This window comes from Lepus europaeus, chromosome 1 (genome assembly GCF_033115175.1).
Source record: "Lepus europaeus isolate LE1 chromosome 1, mLepTim1.pri, whole genome shotgun sequence".
Classification (NCBI taxonomy): Eukaryota; Metazoa; Chordata; class Mammalia; order Lagomorpha; family Leporidae; genus Lepus; species Lepus europaeus.
In genome coordinates, this window is record NC_084827.1 from 63,160,938 (window position 1) to 63,179,674 (window position 18,737).

The 18,737-nt window shown below is 49.5% G+C and overlaps 1 protein-coding gene across 1 annotated transcript in view; it reads left to right on the forward strand.

The window, feature by feature from the left end:
* LOC133762794 (uncharacterized) overlaps positions 1-18,737 on the forward strand; it is a 133,064-nt gene that overhangs the window by 113,187 nt on the left and 1,140 nt on the right. Inside the window, exons 3-5 of the mRNA XM_062195730.1 lie at positions 1,939-1,966; positions 2,078-2,196; positions 2,466-2,494. Coding sequence (XP_062051714.1) covers positions 1,939-1,966; positions 2,078-2,196; positions 2,466-2,494 — 176 coding nt within the window. The remainder of the gene's footprint in view (positions 1-1,938; positions 1,967-2,077; positions 2,197-2,465; positions 2,495-18,737) is intronic.

Here is an 18,737-nt window from a genome sequence, read left to right on the forward strand (position 1 = left end):
CTGATCCGAAGCCACGAGCCAGGTGCTTCCTCCTGGTCTCCCGTGTAGGTGCAGGGCCCAGCCAGCCTTCTTCCTATTAAAGGCCCTAGAAAATGCTAAGTTTTGGGCCAGCATTGTGTTGCAGGTCTAACTGCCACCTGCAACACTGGCATCTCATATGGGCAGGAGTTTGGGTCCCAGCTGCTGCATTTCTGATCCAGCTCCCTGCTAATGGCCTGGGAACAGCAGTAGAGAATGGCCCAAGTGTCTGGGCCCCTGCCGCCCACATAGGAGACCCAGATGAAGCTCCTGGATCCTGGCTTTGGCCAGACCTAGAGTTAGCCATTTTCACTAAATCTCAGTTCACAGGCTATACAGCAAAACCACTATGCAACCATCCACCCATCCATTATCCATCCATCTCTCCATCTCCCTCCTCCTATATTCTCATCCCCCCCCCACTCTCCCTATAAGTACATGTGTGTGTATAGAGTTTTTAAAGCAGACTCTTGAAATAGTTCAAAGAAACCCCACCTTCGTTTCTACCATGTAGCTTGCACAAAGGGCAAGGTGGTGGCATTCTACGGAGGTATTTGCTGGGAAGAAGTGTCTGCTGGCTGGGGATGGGGTGTGGCTACACTTGCATAGAGCATGGGGAGAAAAAGGTTTCTTCTCTTGGTGGACTTAGGTTGATTCCAAAGAACAGGGATGCTGGTGCCATCAATGAAAGCCTAACAGTTCTGCTGGCGAGGGTGTGTTTTACTTTGCAGTGGGTAGGTGGCTGGGTGCATAACCACCCCCAGGGACAGCAATGGCAGTGGGCTGAGTTGGAGCTCTGTCAACCTCTGTGTCAAGGCCAAACAGTGTCTGGAGTGTGCTCCTGCTGAAATTCTGTTCTCAAGGGTCACTGTTCAAGCCCTGGCCACTGCTATTGACCTGTGAACTGTGTTTTTAATGAGCACACTTGAACATGACTCTTCAAGACCCAATTCTTTGATCAAAGAGAAGACTGGATGGTTTGAAATAGTCTCAAAAGTAGACATTTCAACCAAGAAAATATCTGTTGTAGTCTTAATCTTCACGTCTTCCAAAATTACTGTGGACAAAGAACTTTGGGACCGGTGCTGTGGCACAGAAGGTTAAGCCACCATCTACAACACTGGCATCCCATATGGGTGCTAGTTTGAGTCGCAGCTGCCCTACTTCTTTGTTTGTTTTTTGTTGTTGTTGTTGTTGTTGTTTTACAGGCAGAGTGGATAGTGAGAGAGAGAGAGAGACAGAGAGAAAGGTCTTCCTTTACCGTTGGTTCACCCTCCAATGGCCGCCACGGCCGGCGCGCTGCAGCCGGTGCACTGCACTGATCCGAAGCCAGGAGCCAGGTGCTTCTCCTGGTCTCCCATGGGGTGCAGGGGCCCAAGCACTTGGGCCATCCTCCACTCTACTCCCGGGCCATAGCAGAGAGCTGGCCTGGAAGAGGGGCAACCGGGACAGAATCCAGTGCCCCAACCAGGACTAGAACCCAGGGTGCCGGCGCCACAGGCGGAGGATTAGCCTAGTGAGCCGCGGTGCCGGCCAGCTGCCCCACTTCTGATCCAGCTGCCTGCTAATGCGCTTGGGAAAGCAGAGGAAGATGGCCCAAGTGCTTGGACCCCTGCACTCATGTGGGAAACCTGGATGGAGTTCTAGGTTCCTGGCTTCGGCCTGACCCAGTCCCAGCCATTGTGGTTGTTTGGGGTGTTTGGGGGAATGAACCAGTGGATGAAAGATCTCTCTCTCTCTCTCTCTCTCCCCCTAATTTTGCCTTTCAAATAAATATTTAAAAAAAAAATTCACTGGAATGTGTACTTGGAGAATGAGCCAAAACCTAGTGCTGTACCCAAGAGGGAGTGGACAGAGGACAGACAGTGTCTCTAGATTTGTCCTCTCTGCGATGTCTGACCCCTTCTCTCTTCTCTGCAGAACCCCGAGCCCTGGGAAGAACCACCAGGTGAGCAGCCCCATCGTGCCCACATACAGAATGCTTTGCACACAGAGCCGGCTCCGAGGCCACTGTCCAGCACCCAGGTGACAGGGTGGGCCCTTCCCTCCGTCCTTGCAGAGGAGGCCCCCAGAGAGGCCCCGCCCCACGCAAGGAGCACCGCTCAGCGCCTACGCTGCAGTGCGGATGACCTGTGGCTGCAGAAGACACAGAGGAAGAGGCTGGAGGAGCAGGCCCAGGTTGGAAGGAAGACGCATGCAGGGGTCTCACACAAAGGCAGAGTCCAGGTAAGCCCTTCCCGGGCCAGGACCGGCCTGGAATCTCCTCTTCCTCTGCAGCTGCCTGCCCTTCACTGACTGCCCTGTGCTGTCACTCATCCCCCCTCCCCTGCAAGGCCCCTGGAATACAGCAACCTGACCAGGCCTGCCCACCCCCAGGATAGCATTTTCCCCAGAGCCCTGGAAATCGGGGCTCCCTCTTCTTCCCTGGGGTCCCTGTTTGTGCCCAGCCCTACAAGGCCCCAAAGCAGAGAATAAGGTGAGTCCCTGGTACTCGAGGACTTTACCATAGCAATCACCATTTAGTGAGTGCCTACCATGTGCCCAGTACTGCACTGGACCCTGCGTTAGCATTAGCCCTAACCCTCAGGAAAGTGCAAGACATTTTCATGTAACAGTCTTCAAGAAATGAACTAAATGAAATGACATTTTGACACCACAATTTGTTTTTAATATTGAGACTTTTTTTCTTTAAAAAAAGAGATTTATTTATTTATTTATTTTGAAAGGCAGAGTGATATACAGAGATGTGGATAGACACAGAGAAAGGGCTTATATCCCTTGGTGCACTCCCCAAACAGGGCAAAGCCAGGAACTCAGAACTCCATCTGGGTCTCCCACATGGGTGGCAGGTGCCCAAGCACTTGGGCAGTTATCTGCTGCTTTCCCAGGAGCATCGGCAGGGAGTTGGATCAGAGGCAGAGCAGCTGGGATTTGACCTGGTGCTCCAATATGGGATGTCAGAGTCACAAGTGGCAACGTAACCCACTGTGCTACAATGCCAGCCTCAACATCATGATTTATGTGAAACTGACAGCTTATCTGAAATGACTTAAAAGTACTGACATCAGACCTTTTACCCAACCTCTGAGTGTTGGCTGATTGTGCTATCTGCTTTGTCTGTTTTACTACCAAGTTTCTATTAGCTCTGTTGACCAATGAGATGTAAGTGTAGAAGTCTCCAAAAAAGATTGTTAATTTTCCATTTCTCCTTTAAATTCAAATTCTATTAGTTTCTCCTTTATAATATCTTGAAAGTCTATGGTTATTAGAGTCGTAGAAATTAATGACAGTTGTGCCAGCATTGTGGCATAGTAGGTGAAGCCACAATCCGCAATGCTAGAATCCCATATGGGCACTAGTGCATGTCCCGGCTGCTCCACTTCCAATCCAGATCCCTGTGAATGGTCTAAGAGAAGCAGCAGAAGATGGCCCAAGTGCAGGGGCTACTCATGTGGGAGACCTGGCAGAAGCTCCTGGCTCCTGGCTTCAGCCTGGTCCAGTCCCAGCCGTGTGGCTATCTGGGGAGTGAATGAAAGGATGGGAGATCTCTGTCTGTCTTTCCCTCTCTAACTCTTTAAAATAAATACCATCTTTAAAAAAAAAAGAAATTGAGGATGTTTATCTCTTCCTGGTAAACTCACTCTTACTATGCCGTGTCCTTGTGTATCCCTGTAAGTTCCTTCTCTGGAGTTGCTTGTGTCTGATATCAATATAACCACTCAAGTTTTCTTCTGAGGAGTGTTTATGTGGCTTGTGTGTTCCATCCTTTTACTTTTTACAACTTATCTTATTTACTTACGAGTCAGGGAGAGACAGACATACAGAGGGCTAGCTCCTGTCCAGTGGTTCAGCTGCAACAGCAGCTTCCGGACCGTGTCAAAGCCAGGCACCGGGAGCTGAACCCAGGTCTCCCCCTTGGATGGCAGGGACCTAACCACTTCAGCCACCACTGTTGCCTCCCAGGGTCTGATGTTTCCAGCAGTTACGAATATTTCTTGATATTATTTGACACTACACTGTCTTCGCTTTCTGGGATGTTACTGAGAACATTAGACCTTTGTTGTATTCCATGAGTCCCCGAGACTTTGTTTTTCCTCCCAGTCTTTTTCTCTCTGTTCTTCTGACTGGATCACTTCTTTTTTTTCTGACAGGCAGAGTGGACAGTGAGAGAGAGAGACAGAGAGAAAGGTCTTCCTTTTCCGTTGGTTCATCCTCCAATGGCCGCTGCGGCCAGAGCACCACGCTGATCCGAAGCCAGGAGCCAGGTGCTTCTCCTGGTCTCCCACACGGGTGCAGGGCCCAAGGACTTGAGCCATCCTCCACTGCCTTCCCAGGCCACAGCAGAGAGATGGACTGAAAGAGGAGCAACTGGGACAGAATCCGGCACTCCGACCGGGGCTAGAACCTGGGGTGCCAGCGCCGCAGGCAGAGGATTAGCCTAGTGAGCCACAGCGCCAGCCTGGATCACTTCTATGACTATATTTACAAGCTGGCCAATTCTTTCCTGTCTCATCTTATTTTATAATTGAACTCTGCCAGTGAATCATTTATTTCAGTTATGCTTTCCAGTTCTCATATTTCCATTTTATTATTTTATATCTATTAATCTGCTATATTTCTCATTCATTTCAAAATTATTCACTTTTACTCCTTTTTTTAAAGAGTTCTTTTTTTATTTGAAAGTCAGAGTTACACAGAGAGAAGAGATGCAGAGAGAGAGAGAGAGGTCTTCCATCTGCTGGTTTACTCCCCAGATGGCTGCAATGGCCAGAGCTGGGCCGATCTGAAGCCAAGAACCCGGAGTTTCTTCTGGGTCTCCCACGTGGGTGCAGGGGTTCAAGGACTTGGGCCACCCTCCACTGCTTTCCCAGCTCATAGCAGACAGCTGGATAGGAAGTGGAGCAGCGAGGACTCAAACCAGCACTTCAGGCGACGCTTTACCTGCTATGCCACAGCACCGGCCCCCTCACTTCTTAGAGCATGGCTGCACAGGAGCTGTTTTAAAGTCTTTGAAAGTTTAAAACACTGTGTCACCTTGGTGTTGGCATCTGTTGACTGTCTTTTTCCCTAGAAAGTTGAGATGTTTTCACAGTTCTATTTATGTCAATTAATTCTGGGTTGTATATTATAAAACTCTGGGCCTTGTATAGTTCCCATGGAGAATGATGATGATTGAGGTTTTCAGGCAACTGACCCGGCAAAGTTCAGGTCACAAGGTGTTACTGGCCTTTTCCTTACGTCAGTCCAGGTTTAAGATATCTGCAGTGCTGTCTGGGGAATGCGGATCACCCAGTGGCCAGTCTGGAAATTACAATGTTCTACCCTCGGGACAGTTCTCAAAGACTCTGGGTCTATTCAGGGTCAGATGCACTCATGCACAGTTTGGAGGTTCAGCCCAGGGGTTCAGACATAACCATGGGATTATTCTCTTAAGCTCCCTCCTCTCTGGCCTGAAGATTTCTTGGTCTTTTTTTTTTTTTTAAGAAAAATGATTTTGTAAAGATTTATTTATTTATTTGAAAGGCAGAGTTACAGAGGCAAGGAGAGAGGTCTTGCATCCGCTGGTTCACTCCCCAGATGGCTGCAATGGGCAGAACTGGGCCGATTTGAAGCCAGGAGCCAGGAGCTTCTTCCTGGTCTCCCACGTGGGTGCAGGGGCCCAAGCACTTGGTCCATCTTCCAAAGCTTTCCCAGGCCATAGCAGACAGCTGGATCAGAAGAGGAGCAGCTGAGACTTGAACCTGCGCCCATATGGGATGCCAGCACTACAGGCAGAGGCTTAGTCTACTATGCCACAGCGCTAGCCCAATTGATTTTTTTTTTTACTTATTTGAATGGCAGCATGACAGAGAGATCTCCTATGTGCCGTTTCACTACTCAAATGGTCCCAGTGGCCAGTGGCGGGCTAGGCTGACTCCAGGAGCCTGCAACTCCATCTGTGACTCTCATGTGGGTGTCAAGGCCCCCAGTACTTCGGCCATCATCCATTGCTTTCCCTGGAACATGAGCAGGGAGCTGGACCTCTTGGTCTCTTCACTAGAAACCTAGAGCTTTTGTTTCCCCGCTGTGTCACTCACTTCCTGAAACTATGTCTATCTCTGGATCAAACTGGCAGGAGAACAGGGAGACAAAAACCGAAGTGAGAATTCTTCCACCCTCTTTTGGGGCTACAATTCCTAGGTCAGAAAATATTCCCCTTCCTCAGAGTTTCAGACATCTGCTTGCCCACCACGGCCACTACAGTGGAATTGCCTGGGGAGCTGGGGTAGAAGAAGACAGCATCAAAATACACACGATTTCCCCATTCCCGCCCGTCTTTGGGGACCCCTTTTTTCTCTCTTCAGACAGAGAAGGCCGTGCCTTTTGGAGTCCTTGTCCACACCTAGTTTCAAGCTGCAGTTGGTTGGGTTCAGGCCAAGGGATCCCACAGGGACAACAAACAGGAAACACCACAGGATTACCACAGCCTCACATCTTGTTTCCTTCCCCAACCCACCTGCTACCATGTGCTTTCAGGGTCCTCAGGTGGCCAGTTGATGCCGTCTGCCCTGGCGTTTTCAGATGCATTCAAATGGGAGGGATGGCATGCAGTAATCCTTGCTTGCATATTTCCAGAAATCACTAAAAACAGTTTCTAAACACTGTTTTTGCTTAACAGTGTGCAGAGGGGCCAGCGCTGTGACATGGCGGGTAAAGCCACCGCCTGTAGTGCCGGCATCCCCTGTGGGTGCCGGTTCGAGTCCTGGCTGCTACACTTCCAATCCAGCTCTCTGCTATGGCCTGGGAGAGCAGTCGAAGATGGACTTGGAACAGTTTGCAGAATACAAAAGGAAAAGGAAAAGGAACAAGCACTTACTTGAATACATACTATGTTTTTAATGTTGATTTTATCTGTTTTCACCTACTTGAAAGAGTCACACAATCTCTCTCTCTCTCTCTCTCTCTCTCTCTCTCTCTCTCTCACACACACACACACACACTCACCACACTCACGGAGAGAGAAGGGGGGTTGCAGATATTCTATCAGTTGATTTAGTCCTCAAATGCCTGCAACAGACAGGGCTAGGACAGGCTGAAGCCAAGAGCCCTAAACTTCATCCAGGTCTCCCACATGGGTAGCAGGGACCCAAGCACTTGAGTCATCACTTGCTGCTTCCTAGGAACATTTGCAAGAAGCTGGATTGGAACTGGAAGAGCCAGGACTCTAACCAGCACTTGGACATGGGTTACAGGCATCCCCAGCAGCAGCATAATCCATTGTGCTACAACGCCCAGCTGCACACCATGATTTTTCAGTTTATAGGTTTATAAGATAGAAAAAACTAGAAAGGGGGCTGGCACTGTGGTGTAGCAGGTAAAGCCACTGCCTACGGTGCCAGCATCCCATATGGGCACCGGTTCTAGTCCCATCTGTTCCACTTCTGATCCAGCTCTCTGCTGTGGCCTGGGAAAGCAGTAGAGGATGGCCCAAGTCCTTGGGGCCCTGCACCCATCTGGGAGACCCGGAAGAAGCTCCTGGCTCCTGGCTTCAGATCAGCACAGCTCTGGCGATTGCAGCCAATAGGGGAGTGAACCAGCAGATGGAAGACCTCTCTCTCTCTCTCTCTCTCTCTCTCTCTTTGTGTGTGTGTGTGTCTCTCTGTAACTCTGCCTTTCAGACACATACATGCATACATACATACATAAATAGGAGGAAGGAAGGAAAGGAGGGAGACAAACCTGGAAAGGCCAAGTTTCTCACTAGATTATGGGATGATAAAGAGAAGAACTACATCCCTTGCCTGCCCAAGACCCCCTATAACCCTGACCCTTCCTGTTTGAAGGGTAGAGTCTGTTTCATAATTATGAGCTGTCAGGGATTTTGTGAAATGCATTTTAATCAAGTGCCCTCCAAGGAATGTGACTTAGCTAAAACATTCTGGGAGATTTGGGAATCTGAGACTTCAGTGTGTCACACTGCTGGATGACAAATTAAGTCTGCCAGGGCTGCCACACACAGGCATTCTGGTTGCACACAACAGATTCCAGGAGAAGCTTCCTCACACATTAGGTATTAAACAGCACCTCCAAGAGCTCTGCCCACTATGTGCTATGCTCTCAGGAAAGGCGCTGGGCAACCAGCAAAATGAGGAGGTAGCAATGGCAGCCTGTCATCTCTCTTCTTCATTACCCTCTGCCTCTTTCCTCCTCACCCAGGGTTGGAGGAAGACGACTGCCGCTGCCCCAGAGTCCCTGGATCTCCCCAGAAGCCATCCGCTCTCCCAGAGTGCCCCAGCAGGACTGAACCACGTGGGCCGGCCACCGCACACACGTGCCACTGGTGAGTTGCATGCCTCTCTTTCTGCTACGCACTCTGGTGTCACCGCAAGCAGGACAAGAGTGAATGCTGTTGGAGGCTTTGCTACAGAAGCAGTTTGATGGTGAGAGAGAAACAACTGTCTCATCCCCTTAGTGAGGAAGCAGGGCCGAGTACCCAGATAGGGGCGATTCTTAGCTGGTGGCAGACTCCATTGTTGAATCTCCAGCCTGCTCTTAGTTTGGTTTGGGCAGAACCACTGACTGTCCCAGGGTCTTATGGATGCCTAAGATGTAACCTGCAGACAAAGTAACCGTGTAGTGAGCTGTCTCTAATCTAGTGATGGATCTTGGGGGCTTCCCCTGGTGAGGAGCAAGAGCCTTTTCTTTGAGATTTATGGCAGGCTGTATGCAAACAGCATCATGTGACGTATTGGCCTACAAATCTGCTGACTTTTTGGGGCCAGAAGGGACTTGTGTCCAGGTGAGGGCCAGCTATGGCTACCACCTTTCTTAACACTAACCCAGGAGGGACTGGGCATGCTGACAATGTTCAGGGGCTCCTGGTGGGAGGGCAGAGGTTGGGCATCTGGTCTTGAGCAGGTGCGCACTACCATACCAGCTGGCTGGAGGAAGAGGCCAACTCTGGTGTCTAAGAAAGATAAATGAGGGTAAATCCCTATAGAGAGTTGAAGAAACAAACCAGCTACAACTGTCAGAGAGACAAGCACTTTGCCCAGGCTTGAGGAGTGAACACTGAGTGGGATAATGTTCAAGGCTATGAGTAGTTCGACTCTGTTGGAGCTTAAAGACCCACAGGAAGCCAGGGAGGCTGAGCAGAAGCTGATGTGCACCGAGTGCTGGTTTGCACCGAGCTGCAGAGATTGGCAACTGCCATGTGAAGGGGACCTGGGATCAGATCTCCTGTGACTGGCTTCTTTTTGTCACATGTATCAGTGCTTCATTCCGTTTTATCACTGGATAACATATTTCATGGCATGGATTTACCACAATGTGCTTACTCATTCGTCTGTCGATGAACATTTGGATTGTTTCCACCTTTTTGGTGATGGTGAACAATGCTGTGGTAACATTTGTATGCAAACTTCCTTGCAGACAAGTTTTGGTTTCTCCTGGGTATACATGCAGGAGTGGAAATGGGGTCATATGGGGGCTCTGGATTGAATCATTTGAGCAACTGGCAGCTGCAGCATCTGCCAGTTCCCAATTTCTCCACATCCTCACCAACCGTGGTTATCTAACTTTTGATTTTACCCAAACTAGTGGGTATAAGGTCGTATCCCATGATGGTTTTGATTTGCACTTCCCTGGTGACTAATGATGTTCATGTGCTTATTGGCCATTTGTGTATTTTCTTTGGAGAAATGTCTATCCAAATTCCTTGCTTATATTTTAAAGATTTGTTTATTTATTTGAAAGGCAGAGTTACAGAGAGAAGGAGAAACAGAGAAAGGTCTTCCATCTGGTGGTTCACTCCCCAAATGGCCACAACAGCTAGAGTTGGGCAGATCCAAAGCCAGGAGCTTCTTCTGGGTCTCCCATGTAGGTGCATGGGCCCAAGCACTGGAGTTATCGTCCACTGCTTTCCCAGGCACATTATCAGGGAGCTGGATCAGAAGTGGAGCAGCCAGGACTTGAACCGGTGCCCACATGGGATGCCGGCACTGCAGGCTGAGAATTTAACCCGATGCGCCACAGCACCGGCCCCACCATATTGTCTCGATCACTATTACCGCACAGTAAGTTTTGAAATCAAGAAACAGGAGTTTTCCTACTTCTTTGTCAGGATCTTCTTGGCTATCCTGAGTCCCTTATAAGTGCATATGAATTTAAAAATCAAGTTGTCACTTTTCTCAAAGGAATCATTTAGGATTCTGTTGGAGATTGTGCTGAATCTGTGAAAGTTTTAGGAAAGTACTGCCATCTCAATACTGAATCTTCTAAGACATGGATGTGGGATACTTTTACATTTACTTGGATCTTTTAAAAATACTTTCAACAACATGTTATAGTTTTCAGAATATAAGTTTGTATTTCTTTTGATAAATGTATTTCTAAATACTCATTTGGATACTTACTATGCACCAAATATAATCCCCCTAAAAATCATACATTGCAGTCACATTATCCCCAGCATGACTGTATGTGGAGATAGGGCCTTGTCTTACTCTGTTTTGTGTTGCTATGGGAGAATTCCTGAGAGTAGGTAATTTACAAAGAACTAAGACGTCTGTCTTACAGCCCTGGAGGCTGGGAAGTGCAAGGTGGAGGAGACAGCACGTGTTGAGGGCACTCTTGCTGCATCGTAGCTGGGCAGAGAGCATCTTGTGGGAAGGGAATGTGGGGGAGAGGGCAAGAGAGGGTCTAATCACCTATTATTAGGCCCCACCTCCCAACATGGTTGCACTGGGAATTCAGGATTCTACATCTGAACCTTGGAAAACACATTCCAACCACAGTATTCTACACATACCCCCCCCACACCAAATTCAATCCTCATATGCAAATACATTCATCATTCCATCCTAATAGTCCCAAAGTCTTAACTTATTCCAGCCTCAGTTCAAAATCCAAACCCCAAGGGGCTGGCAGTGTGGTGCAGCAAGTTAAGGGCATCCCCTATCAGGGTTCCAGTTCAAGTCCTGGCTGCTCCACTTCCAATCCAGCTTCCTGCTAATGCATCTTGGAAGACAGTGGATAATGGTCCAAGTGCTTGGTCTCCTGCCACTCACATGGGAAACCCAGATGGAGATCCTACTACTGGCTTCAGCAAAGCCAGTCCTGGATGTTACAGTCATATGGGGAGTAAACCAGCAGATGGAAGATGTCTCATTCATTCATTCTCTCTCCCTCCCTCTCTGACATTCAAATAAATAATATAATAAATAAATGAATCTTTTTTTTTAAAAAAATCCACAAAGTCCAGAATCTTATCTAATCAGATATGGGTGAGGTTTAAGGTGGGATTCATCCCAAGGCAAATTCCCCGTACTACTCTGAGCCTATGAAATTAAACAAGTTATCTACTTCAAAAATACAATGGTGGTCAAGACATAGGACAGACACTCCCATCTGGAAAGGGATAACTGGTCCCTAAATCCAAAACTCAACAGAGGGAAAAAAGCTGGACAATAATCTCTGACTCTGTATTTGGTATCCTGGGCATACCAGGTAGCGTGGGACCCCCAAGGCCTCCATCAGCCGTGTTCCTTTGGTGCTGCTGGGCCACTTAGCAGCTCTCACAGAGTGTAGCTTTGGTCGGAGTCTTGTGCCCACAGCCTTCCTACGCTGAGCTGCACGCTGGTGGCCTGTCGTGGTACGGGCTCCTCCAGACACTGCCCTGATGAAGGTCTCTGCGGAAGCTCCCCCACTCTGATGAGTCTCTGCCTGGGCCCCAAACTTATTTGGTTCTTTTTTTTAATAAAAAATAATAATTTCTATCTTTTTGTCGGTATTCTATGATACAGCATTATCACTGTAGCGTCTTCCCATCACGGTTTCCTTTAGCTCTGTGAACACTGTTCATAACGGCTACTCGGAGTTCTTTTTCTGGTGAATCTGACATCTGCTCACGCTCACAGGCCGCTCCTGTTGCCTGTTTTGGTTTTTTTTCCCCCAGTGTACGAATCACACTTTCCTGTTCCTTTACACCTCTCCTAATTTTTGGCTGGACACTGGACATTTTAGCTCATCCGTTGCAGTAACTGACGACCGCTCCTTCCTCAGGCTTGTTCTTGTTCTCTGGTAGTTTCGTAACTCGCTGAATCATTTCAGCAAGGTGTGCCTCCCTTCCCGCAGCCAGCGGTGTGCCTCAGGGAGGTGCACCTCTGCGAGTGCCCTCCGTCACCCTGGGATGAGGGCGGCTTTGACTTCTCTCTGACCACGCCCAGCTCTTCAACTCCACCACTTGGCAGTGCTTTGCTGTTTTCGATATTGTCCTGGGGCATAAATTGTTCTGCAAACCACTCCAATCAAAGTCTGGCTCAGTGGAAGGAGTGCAAGTGACTCTGTTCCTATGGAGCTGGTTCCAGGACCAGGGCGGATACCAGTAATCAGGGATGTTCAAGCTACCTAATCAGAAAGGTGCAGTATTTGCCTGGCACCTAAGCATTTCCTCCTATATATTTTACTTTAAATTTTACTTTAAGCCGGGACATGGTGTGGCCCGGCCCGCTCTTTTTTTTTTTTTTTTTTTTTTTTTTTTTTTTTTTGACAGGCAGAGTGGACAGTGAGAGAGAGAGACAGAAAGAAAGGTCTTCCTTTTTCCGTTGGTTCACCCCCTAATGGCCGCTGCGGCCGGCGCGCTGTGGCCAGCGTACCGCACGCGCTGTGGCCGGTGTACCACGCTGATCCGAAGCCAGGAGCCAGGTGCTTATCCTGGTCTCCCATGCGGGTGCAGGGCCCAAGGACTTGGGCCATCCTCCACTGCACTCCCGGGCCACAGCAGAGAGCTGGCCTGGAAGAGGGGCAACTGGGACAGAATCCGGCACCCCGATCGGGACTAGAACCTGGTGTGCCGGCACCACAGACGGAGGATTAGCCTATTGAGCCGCAGCGCCAGCCTTCCTCCTATATATTTTAAATCATCTCCGTGCTACTTACAATACCTAACACCAAGTGGATTCTCTGTAAATAACTGATATACTGTACTATCTAGGGGACAAAAGCAAGGGGGGAAGTTTCTACACATTCAGTACAGATGCAATTCTTTTTCCCCCTGAATATTTTCCATCCGTGGTTGCAGAAGCCGCAGATAAGGAGAGCTCTGTCCTTGGGGAGGTCGGGGTTTGGTGTTTTCCCTGCCTCCCAAACAGCTCCTCCCAGCTGCCTTGTTCCCACTTCTCTCATGCAAACCACTGAGGCTACAACGGCTCCATCTGCATCAGCTCCAGCAGTCTCCTCCCAACTCCTGTAACCACAGCCTCCATGGCTGTTGACAGCACCTAGAGGCTTAAAATTCTCCATACCTTGTTGCACACGAGGTCAGCGTCTTTGGGATGAGACTAGAAGTTCTCTGTTTCACAGTCCGCTTCTCCTCCGCAGCTCTGGCACTGGGGGTGAGGACGACAGCCAAGTTTGGTGGAGTCCTTGCAGCTGAGGTCCTCTGAGTTCACCTCTCCTGGCAGGGAACCATGCCCTGCACGCAGAGAGAGGGGCCAGCAGAGCCTCCGTGGTCTCGGGAGGACTAGGGGGGTCCCCACACTCAACTGCTCTCAGCCAGCGACAGGCAGTGGAGGCCAAGAGGTGGGCCACTGATGCGCTGCTGCTGCCCCGCAGAAGGGCCCTCTGCCTGGGAGGCGGGGAGAGCGCGCCCTGTGGCTGTTGGCTGCAGCAGTGTGGAGACAGGCCTCTGCCTTGCTGAGCTGTGACGGGAGGGGAGGAGCCATCTTGGTTCCTGAACTGTCACCGATTCTTCTAGAACAGATGTTTCTTTATTTGCGGCAGAGGTCTGCATGGTTGACTGGGAAATGATTTTCACTAGGGAAGGTGTCACTGGAGTTCCTCTCTCTGTCCCACCCAAAGCCGTTCATCCATTCAAATCAGAAACTGCCAAAGCAAAAGGACTCTTTTTTGGGGTCTTAAGGATTTACAATTTGAGAGAGGCCGGTTCGGCTCGGATCGCTCTGAATCAGTGGCCTGCAGGCAGGGAAGGAGCACAGGCTGTGTGACCAACACAAGATATGGAACCAACAGAATGGAAATGGCAAAAAGACAGAGCTCCATAACCTCTGGCTACACTCCCTGAGCCTCTTGGGCACAGAATAACTGCCCTGCCCTTTAGGTCACAGCCCACATTCCAGGCTGCAGCTGGACTCTTGCAGAGGTCCAGCTTTCCCGATGGCTCTCTGACTCCGATCTTGGGAAGCTCTTTCAGTGTGGTTTTCACCGTATCTTCCTTTGATTCCCACAGTCCGTCTCAGTTCTCCCTGTTTCTGCAGCAAGAGCCTTCCAGGAGATAAGCTGGATGGCTCTGCTCACGTCCCATCTTACCTAGACCCATTCCTCAAACGTCCTCATCATACCCCCAGTGGCTAGCATCATGCTCTGCACACAGTAGGTCCACACTGCTCACTGTCACCTGCTGAGGATACTGATGATATTCCAGCGAGAGGTGTCCGGGCAACAGGCACCATGCGAGGGAAGCACTTTAATGGTCACATAGTATTCAAAGCGTGGATGGCAATGCTTCCCGGGAACATGCCCTTGACTTACTCTGAGCCTCAGTTCAACTGTGAAATGAAGCTAATAATAGTACCTATCAGATGAAGTTATGGAGATTAAATAATATATGCAAAGTCCTTAACATCCAGAACATTCTGATAAACACCAGCTTCTATTTTAGGCATGGCTAAGCACTGCTGCCTATTTACACATCATTGCCACGACCCTGCAAAATCAACTGTTAGCATTCCTACTTGATGGGTGAGGAAATAAAGACACAGGAAGGTTGAATAATTTGCCCAAGGTTACTTCTATTAAGAGGCAGAGCAAGGAAATGAATCTGGATCACTCTGGCTTTAAGAGTCCTTCTAGGGGCTGGCGCTGTGGTGTAGCAAGTTAAGCTACCATTTGCAGCACTGGCATCCCATATGGGCACTGGCTGAGTCCTGGCTACCTCACTTTTTTTTAAAAAAAAAAGATTTATTTGTGTATTTGAAATTCAGAGTTACACATAGAGAGGAGAGGCAGAGAGAGAGAGAAAGAGAGTCAGAAGTCTTCCATTCACTGGTTCACTCCCTAATTGGCTGCAACAGCCAGAGCTGTGCCAATCCGAAGCCAGGAGCCAGGAGCCAGGAGCTTCTTCCGGGTCTCCCATGCCGGTGCAGGGGCCCAAGGACTTGAGCCATCTTCTGCTTTCCCAGGCCATAGCAGACAGCTGGATCAGAAGTGGAGCAGCCGGGACTCGAACTAGCGCCCATATGGGATGCTGGCACTGCAGGTGGTGGCTTTATCTGCTATGCCACAGTGACAGCCCCTGCTTCACTTCTGATCCAGCTCCCTGCTAATGCACCTAGGAAAGCAGCAGAAGATTGCCCAAGTACTTGAGCCTCTGAGAGACCCAAAAGAGGCTCCTTGCCCCTGGCTTCAGACCAGCCCAATTCTGGCCATTGTGGCCATTTGGGGAGTGAACCAGAGGATGGAAGATCTCTCTCACTTTGTCTCTCTTTCTCATTCTGTTTCTCACTCTCACCCTCTAATTCTGCCTTTCAAATAAAATAATTAATTAAAAAAAGAAAAAGAGCCTTTCTATCCAGACTGTTGTAGAAACCAAGTACAAGTTAGTTAGGAGAGAAAGGACGGAAGCCAATCTCTAGGCCTAGGTGAGTTTCAACCCTGTTCTGTTTCTATCTGTAAGCTGAATTTCATATTCTACTTTCACATCATTGAGCTAGCCACAAGAAACAAGGATCCCTCTGTGTTGACTTTTCTGATAAAGACACTGGGCTGGCGCCGCGGCTCAATAGGCTAATCCTCTGCCTGTGGTGCCGGCACACAAGGTTCTAGTCCCGATCAGGGCACCGGATTCTGTTCCGGTCGCTCCTCTTCCAGGCCAGCTCTCTGCTGTGGCCCAGGAGTGCGGTGGAGGATGGCCCAAGTCCCTGGGCGCTGCACCCGCATGGGAGACCAGGAGAAGCACCTGGCTCCTGGCTTCGGATCAGCGTGGTGCACTGGCCACAGCGCGCCGGCCGCAGCGGCCATTAGGGGGTGAACCAACGGAAAAAAAGAAGACCTTTCTCTCTGTCTCTCTCTCTCACTGTCCATTCTGCCTGTCAAAAAATAAAAATAAAAAAAAGACACTGAGTACTTGTAATCCATACACACGTATTACAAACATACATATACATATGAGTACATGCACACACATATACATTGCAGCCATGTGTCACTGAACAGACATACATTCTGAGAAACACATCTGAGGACTTCATTGTTGTATGGACATCACAGAATGTATTACACAAACTAAGACTGCTACAGTGGGGCCGGCATTGTGGCACAGCAGGTTAAGGCAGCAGCTTAACCTACTATGCCGACATCCCATATGGGCGCCGGTTCCTGTCCTGGCTGCTCCACTTCTGATCCACCTCCCTGTTAATGCTCCTGGGAAAACAGAGGACAATGGCCCAAATTCTTGGACCCCTGCTACCCATGTGGGAGACCCAAATGAAGCTCCTAGCTCCTGATTTCAGCCTGGCTCAACCCTGGCCATTGGGACCATTTGGAGAGTAAACTAGTGGATGGAAGATCTGTCTCTCTCTCTCTCTCCCTCTCTCTGTGTAACTCTTTCAAATAAATAAATCTAAAAAAAAAATAGCTACAGTGTCACTGTGAGACACAATCTTGTAGAACCATGGCCATATATGCAGCCTGTGGACTAACATGTTATAACGCAACACATATATAAGTGTATATGTACATACTACATACGTGTATATATGTATGTATTTTTGAGCAACATATATAAGCCTAAATAGTTATTTACAAATATAAGCCTTACATAATGTACATGCGTATGTATATTATATTCCAGAGCATGTGTGGATATATATATACTATGTATTTTAACATATATACACATTTGGACAATATATGTGAAAAAACCCTAAATAGTTATTAACAGTTATGAGCCTGCCATGGATTGGTAAGGGAACCTCCCTTCTCCCTGTCAGAGATAAGAGCACATAAGCTTTATGGAGGCTCAGTACTGTCCAGTGGGGGGCAGCCAAGACTCATAGTAGCAACCTTCGCCCCCAGGAGAGGGAAGCTTAACTTCAGCAATTGTGGCCACTGTGTGACCCTAGGAAACATGTATCTCTTTTCCATACCCGAGCATAAACGGGAACACTCTACCGGTCCCTGCAGTGTAGCTAAAACAGGACACCTGACTCAAATGTACTGAAGCATTTAGATGTCCAGGGGAAGGGGGCTCGGTGACGGCATGGAGCCTGGGGCTGGCGCTGTGGCACAGTAGTTAAAGCCTTGGCCTGTGGTGCCGGCATCCCATATGGGCTCTGGCTCCAGTCTTGGCTGCTTCACTTCCCATCCAAGTCCCTGCTACTGCACCTGGGAAAGCAAAGAAGGATGGCCCAAGTGGTTGGGCCCCTGCACGGGAGCCCTGGATGAAGGGCCTGGCTGCTGGCTGCTGGCTCCTGGCTCCTGGCTTTGGCCTGGCTCAGCCTTGGCCATTGTGGCCATTTGGGGAGTGAACCAGCAGATGGAAGATGTCTCTGTCTGTCTCTCTCTCTCTCTCTCCCCCTACAATTCTGCCTTTCAAAGAAATAAATAAATCTTTAAAAGAAAAAGAAAGCATGGAGCTTAACTCCCCAGCTGACAGTGTGTAGCATGGCCTTTGCATGCTGCATGCACTGCACTCCGGACGCACCACCTGCACCTTCCTCTTCTCACAGAGTGAGAACCCTCCCTTTCTTGCCCAGCTGGCCTCCTGCCTAGGTCCAGACCCAGTCACTGCCCCACTGCTGCTCACTGAGCACACGGCTGCCGCAGACGCTGCGGGGACACGGTGGTGGGCACGATGCCACTGCACTCAGACAAGGGGTAACCCTACCCACCGACAGATGACAACACACACTGGGAAGGAATAAATGAAGCCTTTCTGGGGAGGAGCCTTCACTGAGATCAAGGAGCCAGGAAAACCAAAGTGCAGAGTATTGCAGGTGGAAAAGAACAGTTAAGAGTAAAGGCCCCGGGGTAGGAAGGAGAACCAGCCTGGGTGGCCGCTGTGCGCAGGAAGGAAAGGAAGGGGCGCACATTCTTCCCAAGGGTCGGAAAGGATGGCAGGAAGGGTGAAGCTGCACTTTTACGATGTTTGGGACACCTGCATCCCAGAGCAGAGAGCCTGGGTTCAAGTCCCGGCTCTGCTTCCTATTGCAGCTTCCTGCTACTGTGCACCCTGGGAGGCAGCAGGTGAGGGCCCAAGTGCTTGGGTCCCTGCCACCCACGTGGGAAACTGGGATGGAGGTCCTGGTCTAGCTCCAGTTGTTGCTAGCATTTAGCAAGAGAACCAGCTGGTGGAAGTGCACGCTCACTCTCTCTCTTCCTTTCAAATAAAGTGAAAAATCTTTTGAAATAACAGAAGTAAGGGCAGGACGTATGCATGCCGGGTATGGAGTGGCAAAGACACACAGATCCCTCAGAGCAAGAATGATAAACTTAGAATCCGAGGGTGAGGCCTTGACACATGCACTTGGCTGAGTCACGTCCAATGCACATCCACCGAACCCCAACAACACGGTAGCACCTTACGCACGCACGCACCACGGCCGGTATTTTATGAGCACTTCGGATGCAGGTGCCCTCGGGCCCTGAGCTGTTACGCACAGTGGGCAATCCCCATGAAAAAGCAGAGCTAAGGGAGGCACCCGGCTTAGGCAGCGAGATGG